The sequence below is a fragment of the Thermothelomyces thermophilus genome, chromosome 1, assembly GCF_000226095.1.
Source record: "Thermothelomyces thermophilus ATCC 42464 chromosome 1, complete sequence".
In the NCBI taxonomy this organism is placed as follows: domain Eukaryota; kingdom Fungi; phylum Ascomycota; class Sordariomycetes; order Sordariales; family Chaetomiaceae; genus Thermothelomyces; species Thermothelomyces thermophilus.
The window spans coordinates 10,749,052-10,766,940 of record NC_016472.1 but is presented as its reverse complement, the minus strand read 5'-3'; the positions used below and the strand labels follow the sequence as shown (position 1 = coordinate 10,766,940).

Here is a 17,889-nt window from a genome sequence, read left to right as displayed (position 1 = left end):
ACATCGCGGTCCTCACACTATCCGAGAGTCCAACTATCCGTCAAGGATCACGCCTATTGGCCCTCGACCGCGACTTAATCCCCAATCTCCGCATCCTGGAATCCCGCCCTCTACACAAGGGTATCTCGATAGCCTTGTTTCTGGCGGAACGTCTGTTCTCTAGTTCATCGGCACCTCAATCCCACCAAATCACTTTTTACTCGCACGGCTCTCTGCCCTAGCGTCCGTTGGTATTGACCTTGTGGTATCAAGAGCGGACCGCCATTGCCGCTTCGTCTGCCGCCAGGAAAGGACAGTCTCGCTGCCCACCTTTCTGGGCTCGAGAGACGTGTCTCGAGCACCTCAGGTCGTCGTGCTCGGCAATCCCAACGACAAGGTGACTCGTGACTCCTTCTAGGACCACCCGAAGATCACGTTGTTAAAGACAACAATGATTCTCAAATCGGTCGAGCCTGGCAAGCCGAACACAACCGCGTTAGGGGGGTCCGGCCGTGCGACATCAACTTTCCACAAGCTTCAATCGCCAGACAGTCGGGTCAAAGTGGTGATTCGGAGCGTTCTTGTTCGATTGGGTTCCGACCGGCCTGACTGACGCATACGTGATCGAGTCCGGAGAATGGACAGACAGTAGTACATCAAAATGCGAAGCACTCTTCGAGATTCGAAGTCGAGGAGAAGCGGTCTTTTGGGGGCTTGTAAGGGGCCCATAACAGGAGTCCTCTCATGGCTTAATACAAAACAGAAAAAGTCGTGGTATCAAGCTTGCGCAAACTGAACAACACATTGCCAAGCCAGGTTTGACTAGGAAAGAAAAGAACTGTAGAACTGTATGTAGTCTGCATGCCACCAGGACGCCAGCGTTTGGTAGGCGGTTGCCGCTCTCTGGTACAGCGCCTTGTGGTTGCCCTGATACCGCGAGGTGTCCCGGTCGCCGTTGGGGGCGGCAGAGCCGTCGTTGCCCTCGTCCATCACGTCGGCCGGGGCCACGTCGTCCGGGCGCAGGTCGCGGAGCACCCCGACTTCCGACAGCAGCGCTTGTTTGACGTCGGGATCGTGGATTGGGTTTCGCAGTTGTTGGGCCAAGTACTTGAGGTCCTGTAAGACGCGCGTACAGTCCTTGGCGTACTCGTTGCCCGTCTTGGCTTCCGTCTCGAACACCTCAACGGCCCACCCGACATCGTCTATGTCCTGAGTTCGGAGGTTCACAAACACCATCTGGTGCATTGTGAGAACGATGGCCGCGTTGAAGATGTTGTGCAGATCTGATAGGAGCAACTTCTGCTGCGGGCTGTGGAGGCGCATCAACCGGCCTAGTCGGAGGTTGCGCCGGGCGGCATCGCTGCAGGCGCGGATGGGCTCGATCTGCGACTGCATAACCTCGATATCGAAGGGATGATCGATGCAGACGATGCTGGCAATAGCCTTCCAGACCGCCATAAGCATTGCCGGCCGGACGGCAAGGATGACGAGCTGCCTCGAATGTTAGCGTGCTCCCATCGAGATGCGCTGAGGGCGTACCTGGTTGTAGCTCATGTGCAACGCCCAGCAGGCCCGATCGTGTCCAAAGCTGGCTGCGCCGCTCAGTAGAGCGGCCGGACCCTGTCCAAATGAAGCAGCTTGTGTGAACAGATCGACCGGGATAAGCGTCAACGGGTCCGCAGGGAGCTGGAGCGAGGGCGGGAGGTTCTCCCGCCACCGCGAAAGCATCTCCAGCGCCTTTCCGACGCGAACGGTGGCCTTTGTCAGGAGATCGGGCAATCCAGCCTCCCGGTAGCTGCTATACACAATGTAGTCGGAGATCTTGCACAGTTCCACGTGGGCACGGAGGCCATCAGGGGAAGGGAGTCCGCTGGGACCGTGTCAGCACACACAAGGAGAGGCGGGACCGGTAGGGAGAATACGTACGGGCACTCCCGAGGAAGGGGAAGTGTGATGGCGTCATCCGGGGTTGAGGGCGGTCGGCCCATGACACAGCCAAGCCACCTAAACGCACTATTAGCATACGGGCCATGCGTAATTAAGCCGACACAATCTCACCCACCTATCCAGGACGTAGACGGTCCAGAAGGTCCTCACGCCAATCTCGTTGCCGGAACCCCCCTTGTGGAGGCCATGCATAACGCTGACTGTCATGGCATTGCTAATGGCCATGTAAGCTGCGTCTCGGCGGTTATTCTCGACCAGGTACAGGGTCATGAGGGCCAGCACGGCGATGTCGTGGATGGTGTACGTGGTGCGGTCCAGCAGGTTGCCGAGAAGAGACCGGGCCCTTGCAAAATACTCCTCGCCTAGCTGGCCATCGACGGCTGACCCGGGCTCTCTCAAGTTCAGCAAGTGGGCGAAAGCAAAGGCGGTGTGATACAGGGCAAGTGGGCGATGGTGGGGGCCGGGACGTGTCACGCCGCCGGGACTCTGCATCGAGGGGAGGGACGCGAGCGAGAGGATGTGTTGCACGTCCTCAAAAGGCCAGAACATTGTGCCGCCGCTCGCAAAGGCGCCATTTCCGTCCTGTATGAAGTAGCGGACTTGCGACAGGGCGGCAGTAATGTCGGCCTCTGAAGGCAGAGCGAGAGGGTCAACATTGACGGGCATCATCATTGGCTTGGAATCATGCGTCTGGTACTGGCCAACGGAGCCGAGAAAGGCGGAGCCGGCCGAGCCCTCTCCCGACTCGCCGTCGAGCACTTGGGCCAGAGGGGTGGCTGTGGCGATCAACTCCTTGAGAGTGTCAAGGAAGGTTGCTCCGGAAGTCTCGCCGAGATAACGGGTAGTGCCCGCTGGATCAGCAAGCATCCTCCCGTCGATCCCGCCGGGTCGGATGGAGTGCTGTACCTCTCCATTGGGAGACAGCGAGTCGGCCGCTTCGGCGCGGGAGGATGCCACGGGGGAGGCGAGCTGCTGGCCGGCATCCAGCAGGCGTCCGCTCTGCTCCGTCGCGGCCAGCTGACGCTCAAGCGACGCGCACCGGCGCCGCAGTGATTCCAGCTCGGCCCGGGGGATGGTCACCCTCTCAACGGGCTCCGGGTACAGGCAATCGCGCTGAGCGGTGGTGCACTGACGGCATGGCCGCTCGCCGCTGCACTTGATGCGGCGCACATTACAGCTATTGCAGCTGCAGTCGCGGAACAGGCCCACCGTTAGCGGGGCGCGAAGACAGAGTAAGAGAGGAGTAGCAAAAAGAGGGAAGGGAATGGAAACGGGCGAAGCAAGAGAGAACAGAGAGGCCCTCACTTACGCGGTGGCCACACGCTTCCGCTCATCGGGGGCGACCTTCTTCCTGCGAGGATTGACGGGCAGGCGATGAAACGGCGACGGCGTCGTGGTTGAGGAGCTGTCCGGGTTTGCGGACGAATTCGACGGCCTCGGCATGTTCTGGCATCGGATTCGTGGGGTGTTCGAGAAGACTGGGCAACTCGATGATGGCGCGGCAGATGGGATTAAGCTTTCGGTGTCTGTACCCGTGGTGGAGGAAGGAACGGGGCGAGGTCGGGTTCTCTGGCGGGGGAAATCAGGTTAGACGGTGGGGCCAATGGGGACCACCTCCTCCTGACCCCTGCCCCACGAAGCAGGGCTTCTTTCCCCCCACACCCCAAACTGATCGAGTTGCAGCTGCTGATTGGCCGCTGCTGCTCAACGTCGAGAACGAGGCAGGGGCACCCCCTCCCCGAGCAAGCCTGTTATCAAACCGATAACAGGGTCTTAGGGAAGCTTTTTTTGCTGGTTCGGTGGGCGGCCCGGGAAGGCAAGGCTCCTCAGTGGTGGGGGACCTGCCCATCAGCATCGCTCAACTTGCTTGGGACGATCTACCCGATCAGGACATTTGCATTTTGCTACGGGCACCGATTCGGCTCATGCATACACTACCAGCCTACCTGAGTCATCCGCCGCGTATGAATTCCGGCGGAGTTTAAATTCTTGATCGGATACACTACGCAGTACTACGGCATTGTATGTACATTCATACCGATCGGCGTACCTCGAATTTCCCCCGTCTTTTTTCTCCTTGAAACCCGATCGCCTCAACCGATTTCAATCTTACATTAGGAGGCGCCGCCCTCTGCTGGCTCACCGCCTGCAGCGTGGCACGGTACCGTATGCCAAGAAGCCGGCCAACGCCGCCGCGTTGGAAGCGCATCCGGATGAAGAAGGGGCCTCGGCAGCCGGGGCGCATACTCGGGCCGGTTTGTTCATACACAAGTTCATACAGCTGGCTGCGATCCGATGACGCGCCCAGACCATCCCGGCCGTTAGAGCCCAGGACGAGAGTGCGCTTCCCCGGGATGGCCTGTTGTCGCTGAGCCAAGCCACGGTGAGCGGGGCGCAGGCACGCAGGTGCCGATGAGGGACACATACCCGGTGGTTAGTTGCTGACTAATTAGTTCAGGACTACCACCTGTCTCCCGACAGGTGGGGCCAAAACCCCCGGACATGCCAATATAGCCGGACACATCGCCACCAAATTTCCCATACATTCGCGTCTTTGCAAAAGGTGCCATCAAGTTCAATTACCATCGCAATAACAGCCTCAAATAGCTGCAAATAGTTCAATTGTAAACTGGGCTCTGAAAAGCTCAAAAACGTAGTAAAATTCAATTCCACCCGGTTGCAACTAGTCAAACAACGGGTCATGTGACTCGCCTTCGTCTCCCTCTCCCTCTATATCATACCCCCTATCCCCATCGCTCTCAACGCTCTCAATTACAGTAGTGCCTTCTCTTGTGCCTTCTCTTTCAGCCTCCTAATGATGGTTGTTGTCTTCTGTCCCTGGCGTTGCTACTGCAGACTTGCGGGCACGTCGCTTCTTGAACCTCCTGATGTCCTTGATGATGGCCATATATGGAGACTCCTTCTTACCCCTGGATAGAGATGGTGACTCGACATCCTCTTCCTGCCTATCTTCACTGTCTGTGAAGTCAAATCTGTCATCGTCGCTGTCGTCAATTGACATTGCAGTCGCGCCGCCAATCCATATCCCAGGACGTTCAGGGGATAGGAGTTTGACTTCTGATAACGGCTTAGCTGACCAGGGGATTGGGACTTCTTTTCCGTCTCTAAAGTCGAAGAATGCTAGTGGCTGACGCTCCTTTGGTGGAACCTAGAGAGGGTCCTTGTCATCAAGAGGAAGATAGTCGTTCTTGTTAGTCTTTTCCAAGAATTCGGTGAAGGTTGCCATATGAAGGCGACGCCCATTAGTGCCAGGAATCTTGTTCTCTGGACGCCTTTTCCAGACTTCGTATTCCTCCCTGTACTCTTGTTCAATCCGCTTGACGGCAATATAGGTAGCTTTTCGGCTGGCATCTCGAATTGCCTCAGCGCTCTTCTGAGCTCGGATCTCCTGAAACCGTCGAATCTGCCGGACGGTCACACTTGTCATAACCTCTCCTGTTGGCTTGACAAGTTAGCCTCGTATTTTCTTGGTAGATAGTGCGGCCAGACGGGCTCTCTTGTCCTTGGCGAAGTTATTCAGATGTTCGTATGCCAGCTGACCCTCATTGACTGTCAACGCAATATCCCGAAAGTGTTCTCGTGTTGGCGAACCGAAAAGCTCAAGATACCGCTCTTGAATGCGGTTAATACCTTTTTTTGCGCGTACCCATCGCTCGTTGTCAGGAATCATGGTAGGATGTCTGACGCTCGTACTGGATGACACTTTCTCCCTGATCTGGTCTATCACAATATGTCGGTTTGGTGGAAAAAGACCAGTCTTTTCGAATCCTGCCATGATATTTCGGCGTTTGAAACCAGCCTCCCAGATTTCCTGGAATCCTCTGACAAAGTCTGCCCGGGTAAACGTAAGATCGCCGTTTCGAACTACCTGCCGGAGACGTCGTTGATGTGCTTCCTTGAGATGGCGAAAGACTCCTACATCTATTGGCTAGATGAAGTATGTTGAATGGGGAGGGAGGAAGATAATGATAATGTCGAACGAGAGGCAGTATTCGTAAAGTTCAAGGTTGTGATGTCCCGTAAAGTTGTCCAGGATAAGCAGTCGGTATATACGTTCTTCCAATGGCGTAGACATACGGACCGAATCTTCAGGGGCAACGTCGTCTGGGTTGACAAAGTGTATACCGAGAGCAGGACTGTAGTTGCAATAGTCACAACTAAACCATTCCTCGAAGCTTATACCACGTCGCTGGAACTCGGCATGGACGGCGAAGGAGTGTTTGTTGAAATGTCGTATCCAATCCATCGTAATCTCAGCGTTGTTGAATGCTGTCTCTGACTTGTGGAATCGTATCTCCTCATCAAGACCTTCGACATCCCAATCTTCTGATGGCCACTGTTTGAAGATACAGAATGCTGGGATAGTATCGCCGACAGCGTTTCCGGCGCCAATTATGCTCATCGACTCTCGGTTATAAAGGTCTGGAATCTCTGGCTAATAAAATACTATAGTTAGTATTCCAAACTGACACTCAGAAAAGAGGAAGATACTAACCTTCTTCTTCTTGTCCGTTTTGACTGTCAAGATCTCAAACCGCCCATTTAACATTGCAAGCATACACCCAGTCTCGTCTACGTTCCAACAGCCAGATGCGGTAATCTTGAAGCTTTCGATGGTGTCCTCGAGCTTGTTAAAGAACATCTCTAGTTCTTCTACCTGCTGCTCGGCCGAGAGTCGGTTTGCTTCGACTGGTTTGAAGAATGTCGGCTGAAACCATGGATGATCCTGTTTCCAACGTGGCCACCAGTGCTTACTGACAGGAGGGCAAGGAGGATCACGACGTGCCCGTAAGCGGTTGGCAGCATCTTGGAGAAGATCTTTGGCAGCGAGAGAACCAGATTCGATGAGCCAGTACGCGTATCCTTCGAGGGCGGAATCTTCGTCGTTTCGAAGCGACCGAGGTCTTCCAACTGCGTTGCTACTGGTGGCTGGAAGTCCAGTATCCTTCAACGACTTCAAGTGCCGGCCAACCTGGGTCTTTCCAGTCTTGAATAGTTGAGCCGCGTGCCGTATACTGGGTTCCTTTCTATGGGGTAAACGGCTGGTTCGGTGGCGAGTTTGAGCGGCAAGGAGCCATTTGGCGGCCCGTATACTAGCCGGTTCCTGGATTTGGTCGGTCAGAGGCATCGTATATAGGAAAGTAGTACAGGAAAGTGGTTTAAATTGGGCTTGTGGCAGTGGTTGTGTCTTCGAGTATAGGGAGTTGACTGGTAAAATTGGACACGGGTTTGGACGCGCCCCTGTCCGGCCGTATCTGGGCGTCCGGGGGTTTTGGCCCCACCTGTCGGGAGACAGGTGGTAGTCCTGAACTAATTAGTCAGCAACTAACCACCGGGTACTGCTGTACGACGTATGTACAGGGCTGCGAACCTGGATGCATTGGTTGATGCCGTGACCAGTGCGATCAGCCCGGTCAGCGGGAAAATGATGGCAGCTGTGATGCAGGAGCCCCGCTCCCTGCGGCGATCTGAGCTCAATGCGAACAGGTAACTGCGCCGCACATGGCTGGAGGGACCGACGTCTGCGGGCCGGTTAGCGGAGTCGCCTTTCATGCAAACCCGCGGGGATTGGATGAGTCGTCGGACAGAGTTGGATTCAATTGCCTGACATCCACCCCCCCAACGGGAGGGACAGGGTCAAGGGCACTGGCGCGGGCGCTGGGCGCGGCTGTTGAACGCCAGCGGGGACCACAGATTCCGGTCCTTGGCAGCTTCTAGGGTGGCTTTTTTTTTTCTCTCTCCGTAAGCCAGGTGGCGAAATCTGCAAGGTCAGCACATCGCATTTCTCACACCAACACCCCGCGAAAGAGGCGTTCTTGTTTGGTCAGGAACCAAGCCGTGTAGGGCCTTGCAGGAAGCCACAGCGATGAGACCAGGGTTAATCAGCAGGTGACAGCGCCCTTGACGATGAGCCAAAGTTGCCAGGCGTTCAGCGAGTCATGAGGGATCAGGAAATTTGCCATATGCAGCAAGGAAAAGAGGAACACTGAATCGTGCAAAACCTACAGAGCGCCCAGGAAAACGCGCTGGCAATGGCGTAATTACTCGCCCTAAGAACAAACTAATATGGATTTCCAGTCCGATTAATGAATTGGGAAGACGAGAAATAATATGAGGCCATCGGGGTAGAAACCCGCTTCGGACAGACGATGATCAAACCGATGAGGAGCAGAACAGTTCGAGAGACAGCTAGCGCACGCCATGGCCTCCACGTTCTCATCGCAGAGTATGTAATTCCTCGTCGCTTGGTTGCTACGAAGGCCCCAGCTGACTTGTGTACGGAGGAAGTGCGTGCGTCTTGTCAAATCTGATTGGCAAGAGGCTTGCCTCATCAAGCGAAAGCTGGGTCTAGGTCCTCACCATCAGGGTGGACATCCGGTGTCTCGGTCCCAGCCAACCATTCTACGGCTGATGCTGCGCCTAAGAGCACCTGCAAGACCACAAAGGGTGACGGAGGAAAGGGAGCCCGAAGGCCGAGGTCATCTGAAAGTGCCCTAATTAATGTTCGCCAGCGGCGCCTGGTAATAAAATAATTCGCGTAACACTACGAAGCACTCAGCACACGTTCATTCCCAACCATGTCGTTAATTACTGCTCTAGACTATTTGGGAGGGTCCATCCTGTCTCTGGGCGTTCCTGATATTGCCTCTGTTCTAGACCGATTGAACAGATAGAGCGACAGGAGGGCGGAAGGAGACCAGGTCCGTCTTCAAGTTAATTAATACTAATAGTAAGGAGCTCAGAACCGCCTTCCCGTAGCGAAGGGCTAAGCAAGGACGTCGATTGTTTGAATGTTGCGGCCAGGAGCCCGAGACCTCTACGGATTGGCCCATGGCAGGATCACGCCGGCAAGCCGGAGTTTCAACGTAGGCAAATGCGCGATGATGCAGCCAACAAATGGTCAGCCAAAGCATCGGGAGATTAATCCTCGTTCAAGTTGAACTGGGCATCCGCACAGTTGGACGAGGCGTTCCGGCTACGCCGTAAAACTAGGAGGCTAACGAGGTACCTGAAGTAACCGCTCTTCCTTCCTTGATTGTACCCGTATTTGTTCTGTTGAGTTTTTCGGACTTGAAGAATGTCAGCTAAGGTCTCGACGAAGCGACGCAGCCGACGATCTTAGTCACACGCTGCTTGAAAAGATGGTTTTGGCAGCTCGGCTAAGTATGTAAGTATGAGGGGGCTGAGACAGCATTTGGACCATTGCACCCTAAGACATGGCTGCATGGAACTTCCCAATCCACGCCATGAAAAGTCGTGCACTTTGAAGGGCCGTGCGCTATTGTTGTGCCCAAGCGGTTTCAGTGTGATAAGTTGTACCACTGGGCAAACCGAGAAAGGCCGGTCTCAGCAACATCGCGAGGTTCAAAGATCTAATTAATGACTGTAACATAATAATGATAAGCTTCAGGCTGCGGTAGAGGTCAGGTTCAAGGATGGTGATTTTCGTACGAGATACCCAGGAATTCGACAATTCTCAGTAGGTTCTTAGGTATGTATGTACGGACGTACATGTATGGATTACATACATTACAATACGACGAGGTCTTGGCATTTGACCCGTCTCTTCACGAGAGAAGCTCAGGATCGCGAGCTTTAAGAACCAGGGTTCAGACGGATTGTCGTTGACAGACGCCCTGCAACACCGCTACAGTCGGCATGATTCACTGATGTGCCCCCGCTTGAGCAGAAGCGAGCAACAGCGAGCAGAGACCGCGTGGCTCCGACCAAGACATATGTGCATGAAACCTGAATTGAAAAGCGGTGCATGGCCGCCGCATGCACACCAAACCAACAAGTGAGAACATGCAGTGCAGTGTAACAATTTTTTTTTTTAAGAATGGGTCCAGGACCTAGGAGACAGCTGGGTATTTGAAAAGCCCCATCCCTGACCTGACATGGCTGTGTCGAGAAGCATGCCGTGCCGTGAAGTATGTTTGGATCGCTGGATCCCGTGCCCGGTTCTTGCTTTCTACGGAGTATAGCGGCGCAAACAAATACTTGTGCTGAACATGGGCCTCTGATGCAGAATAGAGACCACGTACCCGCCGTAGGAATCCTCGCATGGGCACGAATGAAAGGGAGGCCTATACACTGGTTTTGTGTCACTAGACGGCAGGTGCATGCCGAAGCACCTGCCTGCCTTGTCTCCAGGGTTTAATCCCGTTGCTCCAACCGTCGCAACTTGCTTTTTGCTTACAGTAATTAATTACTACTTGGAACGAAGGAAGGCGTTCCAATTTTCCAGGATCACATTCTGGTTGTCTACGCTTCCCTCGCCCACTTTCTGCAACAACCCTACCACCAGATCGCTGCCGACGATATGGAAAACCTTGTCTGTTTCAAGTTTTAAGTTGCTTTTACTGGTGTTTCCATAGCGGGCCACGCCGTCTCTGCGCCAACCTTACCACTTCCCTCCTTCCCGGTTGGCTCGCTTCATTCGCCGGGGACGGGGACCGGACCGTTCTGGCCCTGGCACATTCACGGGGAATGCTTCCGATTCAGATGGCGCATTCCTGGCGGCGACCTGTTCGTCTCCTGCCTTTTTTGGTCGTCACACTTGTATGTACAAGTTCACAACAGGCCTATACAGGGTCTCGATCACGAAGCCAACGCTGTAAGTGCTTGATTTAATTACTGCTTTTTACTGCTTTTTAGCATGCGCAGTCACCAGTATTAATGCTGTATAGTTACCTAGACATCTCTGCGTCTGTGGATAGCCTTACTGCGTACTGTACGTATGTATGTACCTCTGCACAAACAGTCCATACACCCATTCACTAACTCAGCCTCCGTTGCCCCCGAACCGCGATCCCAGGCGAAAAGCGGGATTCGACAAACCTGCGGCGGACCCTTTCTACCAAAGGTATGGAAAGGGGCCGCCGGCCTTGGATGACCTTCCCGACGCGATCCGCGCCATCTGGGCACCGCTTGTCCTGCCAATTACGGCCCCGGTCTTCACGACTATTGACGAGGAAACGAAGCATTTGCCACTGCCGGGCGAGCTCCTTCATGCCAAGCCGCTCGGGAAGCGGATTTGCATCCTTGATCTCGACAACCTGCGACTTCAACGAGGATGGGAACATCTTCTCCAACCGGTTACCCTCGTGGGAGAACCTAGCAAGCTCGGCCGCCGGTTTTCTTAGCCGCTGCCTGTACGCCATGATACACGGCTACTCGTACAAGTTCATCCGCGCGCCCAAGCAATGCCGACCGCGCTCCGCACTGGGCCAAGGTTGTCTTCACACACGAGATGCTTAAGCAGTACGACATTGTCGTCACGGTCGACTCGGATACGATGTTTGCGAACCCCCCTGGTGCCTCTGGAGTGGCTGCTCAACTACTGGGGGATCGGACCCGACGCCCTAGTTGCCATGGCGGACGACCCGGTGGGATACCCCAACCACGACGTCCGCCGCAGGGTCAACGTCCATTCCGGATTTATCATGGCGCAGGCCGGCGAGCTGACGCAGCGTCTTTTCAAGGACCGGGCCGAGTGCCCCTCGGAGACGCGCTACCCAGGCTGCGCCGTCTGGAAAGACCGCCCGTTTCACGAGCAGTCGGCATTCACCTCGCACGTCCGCTACGACTTGCTCGACGGCTACAGCATCGATTCTCATCCGCAACTCGTCCGCACCATACCGCGCAACGAAGCCAACGGGTTATCGGGAGGTGTCCGAGTGCGGTTGCGCTGGCCAATTTGTCTGACACTATTATTATTGGCTCGACAAGAACCTGACGCTCCCCGAGTTCGACCACAACGTCATGGCTGCCACATCGCTGCTCGCGCAGGCCGCCTTCAAGCAGCCGGGCACGGTCGAGGACTACGAGCATGGTGTTGGATGGAGCGCAGATCCTCAATGGACCGCATCTGCGGGCGGCTTGATGTCCGTCTCTTCCTCCTGTTGCAATCACCTCGATGGTATAGCTAAATACCTCTTTCTTGTTCAGATCCCCCGTTCCCACTGCACCCCCCGTCATATTGGAAACAAAACAAGTCAAACCTAAAAAGAAAATCAGATGCCTTGTGGCTTTTTTGGGCTACCTCCACGAGCCTAGATAAACAAAAAATAGCTGCTACAGCTCGGAGGCTGCAATGGCCACAGCTCAGAAGGCTGCAATAGTACGACACCACAGCGGTATTCGCGCCGTGGCGGCACTCCTGGACCAGTGGTAAGGGCCTTCAGAAGTGGTGATAAAATGCGTTGATTGTTCCAAGTGCCTCCGGCACTTGGAGGTGCTGTCTAAATACATGTCGAACCCTGGTCTATCCTCCTTGTTGGCGGGTCAGTCAGATCTGACCCACTGGCAGTCAAATCCTGTAACAATAGCCATGCCAGATACATAATTATTTGTGGGATATATACCTAATTATACGGGAAGTGTGCGATAATTATCGCCATGGGTCCTGGGCAGGGCGTAAGTTTCTTCCCACGGCTCTCCTCCTGTACGGTCAACATGGCCATGTCTCGTGGTCGTCGTGTGCATCGGCACTTGTGCATGGACGGCTACCTTATATATAGAGAGATACCTCTGTACCTAGGTAAGATGGGTAATTAACCTTGACCAGCCGGTGTAGCCTGCCTAGATGGCTTCCTCCAGATACTGGTGTTACATCATCCGGGCACCCGGCAAATGGTAGGTGCCTTAAATATACCTGACTTGTTAAACTCTAACCGAGTAATTAGGGGTGGTTAACGGTACCATGGAGACAGGTAGGTATAAAAGTGACAGTGACAGTGCTAGGAGGACTTTATCACTCCCTCCGGTGTCAAAGTCACGAGCTGATCATTCTTTGCGGCTCTGAACCCGGTGGGGGTCCTTCTCCAGCACGTAGTCGAGGACGGCTCTCGGATGGCTGTCCAGCCACGCGATCTGCTCACTTGCCCAGCGGTAGGCGCTGTCGATAAGTTCGTAGTCCTCGACCCAGGGGCGGAACCAGCCGGTCATGAGCTCGGATCTGGTTGCCGGGTCGAGCTCGGTGTCCAGCCAGTCGCGGTAGCGCTCGAACCGGAGACGGAGATCGTCGAGGGCGCGGTCGAAATGGGAGATGGAAAGGTCAAAGCTGGCGGCGATCTGCAGGCCCTCGAGGATCCTGTCGGCCACGTGCCGGTGCTTCCCGAGCCAGGGACTGGCGGTCAGGGATCTGTGCGAGTAAAAGTCGCGGCAGAGCAGCCTCCAGCCGAGCCGGATATAGTGCTCCATTGTTTCGCGGTAGTCACGGAGGCATTCGCGGACCCTGGAATAGAGCTCCTTCGCGAGCCGGTCCGGGTCCCGGTGCGTCTCGAGGTGGCAGTGGTCGCAGAGGACGGGACCGTCGGTCGCGCCGAAGCGGCCCATGTAGTAGTGGCACAGGAACTGCCGGAGGGCGGCGTACTCCTGCCAAGTCCCGCAGGACGGGCAACGGACGGTGTACAGGGTGTAGTGTATGGCGTCCGAGGTGATGCGGAGGGCTCTCCAGTATCTCGGGAGCCGATCCGGAGGGCTGATCAGGCCCGGGTACAACCTCTCGAGAAAGTAGGGAAACTTTCGGTGCCGGCTCTTGAACACCGGGACCGGCGTTCCTCCGGCCGGGTCATGCAGGAACTCGCCGCGGGATGACATGTTTCCGTTCCGGTACAGACACTCGATGCACCTGCGCTTGTGGCGGCCGGTGCCGACCAGGTGTCTCATCGCCTCGGCCTCGGCCTCGGGATCGGGATCGCGGGGCCGGGGCACCAGGGCGAAGGGGTGGTGGTCGGGCGGGTTCGGGGGCGGCTCGTGGCGCCGGTTGACCACCTTGCGCCACCGCTTGCGCTCCTCCTCCTCGCGGGCGGCCCTCTCCTGGATGCGCCTCCACCGGGCGGCGGGCTCGAGCCGCTCCCAGTCCGTGACGGCCGCCTTCTGGGCCTCGACGCTGCCCGGGGGCGGCTTGCGGTAGGGGCGGCGCAGGATGGCCGGGTTGTCGAACATCATGTGGGTGAGCAGCTTCATGCAGCCGCAGCAGGCGTACCGGGCCGTCCTCCACTCGTCGCTCTCGCAGGGAGGCGACAGCGTCTGGCTGACCTCGTCAAAGACGGGCACCAGGCCGCCGTGCTCGGGCGTCAGCTCGAGGGCCAGCAGCCGCTGCACTAAGTCGTGGTGGTTGGGGTTGATGAAGGCCCGCCACGACCTCGACGTCTGCGAGAGCGAGATGAGGCTGATGGGGTCCAGCTGCTGCACGATGAGCTCGACGATCTCGGCCGGGATGTTGGCGCCGAGGAGCAGCGCCATGGCTCGGGTTTTATTTATTAATTAATTAATATGGCGGCGTGACTGCTGATGTATTATTGTAATGAATCCGCAATCCGCAACCCGTATATATACATGCATGTCCGTATTACATACACACCTGCACATATACCTCTGTACGTGCTGGTTGGTGTCTGTAGTTATGTGCGGAGGCAGGGTAGATGGAGATCGGAGATCCCTGTGCGCTCTGCGGGGTGTTGCTCCTCTGTGACGTTTGTTAAATGCTGTTTGTTAAATGCTACTAGTACGGATTACTATACGAAGAATTTACGGAGTCGCTCCACTAAGTAATACTACTTAGTAGGAAGGATTAATCTGCCGCATTAGTTTCTGTGATTGGTTAGTTGCCAACGGTTGTGTGCTCTTATTATCTTTGTGTGCCAAATAGTTAATTGGAGTTAATCCGCACTACGAATGCGTGGTACTCCGTATGTTAAGCTAGGAAAACATAAAAGTACAGTAATCTATATATACACATTCCGTATGATATACACGACTTCCAAAAAAAAAAAAAAACTTTCAGGTTGTGGATTTTACTCCAGTCAGATTCAGCCTCATTGCAGGTGGCCCAATCTCGGTATTGCCAATGCAGCCTCCCGCCGTCTCATGGACCCTCGAGGATGTGTGGGTTCCTGTGCCGCATCCATGCCGCTAATTAGTGTAGGCCTCGACAGATCTCAGCCAGGGCACACGCCAATAGAGAGAGCTGATTCGCGCAGAGGGCTGGTTGCTTACTCATGCCCACACTTCCCCTGAAATGCACAACCGTCACCGGGCCGCCTGAGTCTAGTTACTCTGTATGTACACTAACATACTGTGCCCCCTTGAAACGAGACAGATGCGGTGCTTTTCAGGTCCAGGCTACCACGAACAAGTAGTGTACACTATAAGACAGGGTTAAGGTTGATTGAGGTGCTGACGTGAGATTCGTCTGCCGGCGCCGCCCGAGCAGCTGTTCTAAAATATGAGACGATCGTCGGTTCCTGTTGAGTAGCATTTAATTAATGATGATTTCGTCCTAACTTGCCGTCGCCAGCGCCTGGGACTAATAATTAGTCACACAGTTCGGTGGACGTCAACACTGATCTTCCTCCTACAGCCCTCAATGGAGTCGAGTCAGGATCATCCCCTGCACCCAGCGCAGTATGCTCCGCTTTCGGATGCGCAGCAGGACAAGGCCGCGCCGCTCTATCACCAGCAGTACCAGCCGGCGGCGTATTACGCGCCGTACCAACAACCACAAACCGGAGAAACGAGCGCACCTGCGGCGGGCCCTACCGTCCTCACCGTTACGCGGAGGGTCGGGCTAACCGTCCTGGGCGTGATTGTCTTCCTGCTTGTTGCCTCATCGGGCTCAGCACCGGCCTCGGGGTGAGCCAGCGAGACTTGCGGCAGGTAAAGAGCGATCTCGAGGCCGCTCAGGCTGTGCTCTCCTCGGTTGGGTATGGCCATTACGCCCTCCTCCTCCTCCTCCTCCTCCCGCCTTGTCCTTTCATCTCATCAAGGCTAACGAGACACAGGACGTTGACGCAAGGGGTGCCGGACGCGACGGCCACGACCACACCTGCGGCAGCGACGGCGACGGCGGCGGCGGACGACGTGGACTGCCCCGGGGTCAACGGCACCTTCTACACGGCCAGCACGGGCGGCAAGCGGTTCCGGCGCTTGTGCGGAATCGACTACGGCGGCAACGGCGAGGCGGTCGACATGGGCAACGTCAAGACGCGCAACCTGGACCGGTGCATCGACGAGTGCGCCTCCCGGCCCAAGTGCACGGGAGCCGGCTGGGGCGTCATCCAGGGCGACAAGGGCCCGCTGCACACGTGCTGGCTGAAGACGAACCTGACCAAGCCGCACAAGGCCACCCCCGACTGGGGGTTCGCCGTGCTGTTGTTGCCCGAGGGGAGTGGGGAGGGTGATGAGAGTGATGAAAGTGATGAGAGTGATGAAAGTGATGAGAGTGGTGGGATATGAATGATATGGGAGTCGCCCAACAGAAGAAGGTACGCCGTCATGGTATCTAATTACCTAAACTTAGATAACGTTACCTCCTTAAGGCACTTTCCGAAATGATTCTCCGTCCAAATCGTGCCCTGTGTAAAGGGTGAAAATTCCCTTCGCATGAAAGCATGCAAGGGACCAAGTACGGATTGCAGCTCGTGTAATCGCTGCGGTACACTATTAGACGTTCCGCAACTCCGTTCAAGCCCGACGATCCAGCACAGTGGTCGAGCGGAAGGAAGATGCTACATGACATGGTACCCACGCGAACCGGGTGGTGTTTTTGGCAGAACCGGGTTTCCGCTCCCGATGCAAAAACGAGGCTTGGCTCGCTGATAGAAGATGGTTCCAATTGATGGAAGATGGTGGTTCCAATTGATGGAAAAGTTGGTAAGTTGTAAATAGTTCAAAAGAGGGATATCTCCTTCCTACGTTGGCTGGCCCTGTTGGCTCTGTATAAGTAGAGGATAGGAATAAAGAACCCTCCGTTTGCCAGCCCGTTTGCCAGATCCACAGGTCTTATCTTATCCAGCCTTACATGATAGACGCGTCCGTAGACAACGTACTATATCAAGTCCCCTGCCTAAAAGAAAAAACGTAGTGCCTATACTATAGTTCCAAATAGCTCTTAAACGTGCCTTCTTTCTGTAGCAATATTGTAATAGAAAGTAGTAGCGTTATCTTACTATTATAGTATCCTATATATCTTCCTCTTGGCTACCTATAGCCTTACTTTAGTGTCTTCTATCTATGGCTCTTTTCGGGGGAGCCTTTAATGCCTCTTTACAAGGGTATCTATATAAGGGTTTGATCTGTATTACTTGAGCTATAGTAGGTTAACCTCCCTAGTATACCTAGTATTTATTAACTATTTTATATATATAATATAACTAGAAGTTAGTCTTCTAAACGTTATATTTATAGCTAAGCCCTTTCTATTTAACTAGATACTTATACTTACTATATATAAGCTTATAGTTCTAGATATATTCGAGTTCGTACTTATCTCTAGATTCCAAACTGCTATTAGTATAGCTATCCTTAATAGGGTTAGGAGGCGGTATAGTATAGTTATATAGGTTAGTGCCTAAAGGTATAGGTAATAAGTATACTACTAATATTATAGGATAGATATCTATATTTAGCGGTAGATAAAAACAGTATACTAAACGGCTAATATATTTAATGACTTTAAAAGGTCTAGTATACTATTAGGATAACTTATATAATAGTCGACCTAGTAAGTAGTAGCTATAATATAGGTATAGATATACTTAGTTACCTAGCTTGAATTTAATATTATAGTAGCTAATGTTATATCTATATTTAGTGTAGGCTACTATAAAGTCTATCGCTATTTAAGTGTCTTAGTATAGATATTTATATAGAACTAGGATATTCTATACCGTTTTTGACAATGGCGCCGTTAGCGCTTCCAGTAGCCCGGCTAGTTTGAAACTATATAGCAACTCATAAGGAGATACGCTAATAGAGGTAGTATATATGCTGTTTAAATGCTACTAAAGCTATAGAAGTATCGTAGTCTAGTTATTATCTAGCTTCTTATAGATAAAGAAGTATAGAGCGATTTCTACCATTTAGTTCTTTCGCTCTATAAGACCGTCTCCCTATAGATAGTATATAGTAGTTATTAATAGTTTTATACCTAGC

General features: G+C 54.0%; 6 protein-coding genes across 6 annotated transcripts; 2 read left to right on the top strand and 4 right to left on the bottom strand.

Annotated features, from left to right (window-relative positions):
- Positions 1-801: 801 nt before the first annotated feature.
- MYCTH_2051009 (uncharacterized protein) lies at positions 802-3,510 on the bottom strand (the record flags this gene model as incomplete). Its single annotated transcript, XM_003660937.1, has 5 exons — positions 802-1,470; positions 1,519-1,777; positions 1,906-1,983; positions 2,042-3,112; positions 3,236-3,510. Coding segments are annotated over 5 exons (2,352 nt in total), but the record flags the coding sequence as incomplete, so codon positions are not given.
- Positions 3,511-4,721: 1,211 nt separating this feature from the next.
- Positions 4,722-5,086, bottom strand: MYCTH_2299868 (uncharacterized protein). The gene has a single exon (XM_003660936.1). The coding sequence runs from the start codon at positions 4,946-4,948 to the stop codon at positions 4,739-4,741; it is 210 nt and encodes a 69-aa protein (XP_003660984.1). The 5' UTR covers positions 4,949-5,086; the 3' UTR covers positions 4,722-4,738.
- A 1,514-nt stretch (positions 5,087-6,600) lies between these two features.
- MYCTH_2124694 (uncharacterized protein) lies at positions 6,601-7,500 on the bottom strand (the record flags this gene model as incomplete). The annotated part of the gene is made up of 5 exons (XM_003660935.1): positions 6,601-6,636; positions 6,703-6,892; positions 6,920-7,051; positions 7,173-7,252; positions 7,345-7,500. The coding sequence occupies 5 exons, from the start codon at positions 7,498-7,500 to the stop codon at positions 6,601-6,603; spliced, it is 594 nt and encodes a 197-aa protein (XP_003660983.1).
- A 2,345-nt stretch (positions 7,501-9,845) lies between these two features.
- Positions 9,846-12,316, top strand: MYCTH_2142698 (uncharacterized protein; the record flags this gene model as incomplete). The annotated part of the gene is made up of 9 exons (XM_003660934.1): positions 9,846-9,878; positions 10,175-10,282; positions 10,326-10,476; positions 10,531-10,564; positions 10,712-11,083; positions 11,134-11,264; positions 11,317-11,627; positions 11,680-11,834; positions 11,899-12,316. The coding sequence occupies 9 exons, from the start codon at positions 9,846-9,848 to the stop codon at positions 12,008-12,010; spliced, it is 1,407 nt and encodes a 468-aa protein (XP_003660982.1). The 3' UTR covers positions 12,011-12,316.
- Positions 12,317-12,735: 419 nt separating this feature from the next.
- Positions 12,736-14,199, bottom strand: MYCTH_2116436 (uncharacterized protein; the record flags this gene model as incomplete). Its single annotated transcript, XM_003660933.1, has 1 exon — positions 12,736-14,199. The coding sequence occupies one exon, from the start codon at positions 14,197-14,199 to the stop codon at positions 12,736-12,738; it is 1,464 nt and encodes a 487-aa protein (XP_003660981.1).
- Positions 14,200-15,322: 1,123 nt separating this feature from the next.
- On the top strand, positions 15,323-16,191 carry MYCTH_2124691 (uncharacterized protein; the record flags this gene model as incomplete). The annotated part of the gene is made up of 2 exons (XM_003660932.1): positions 15,323-15,588; positions 15,738-16,191. The coding sequence occupies 2 exons, from the start codon at positions 15,323-15,325 to the stop codon at positions 16,189-16,191; spliced, it is 720 nt and encodes a 239-aa protein (XP_003660980.1).
- Between the last annotated feature and the right edge of the window lie 1,698 nt (positions 16,192-17,889).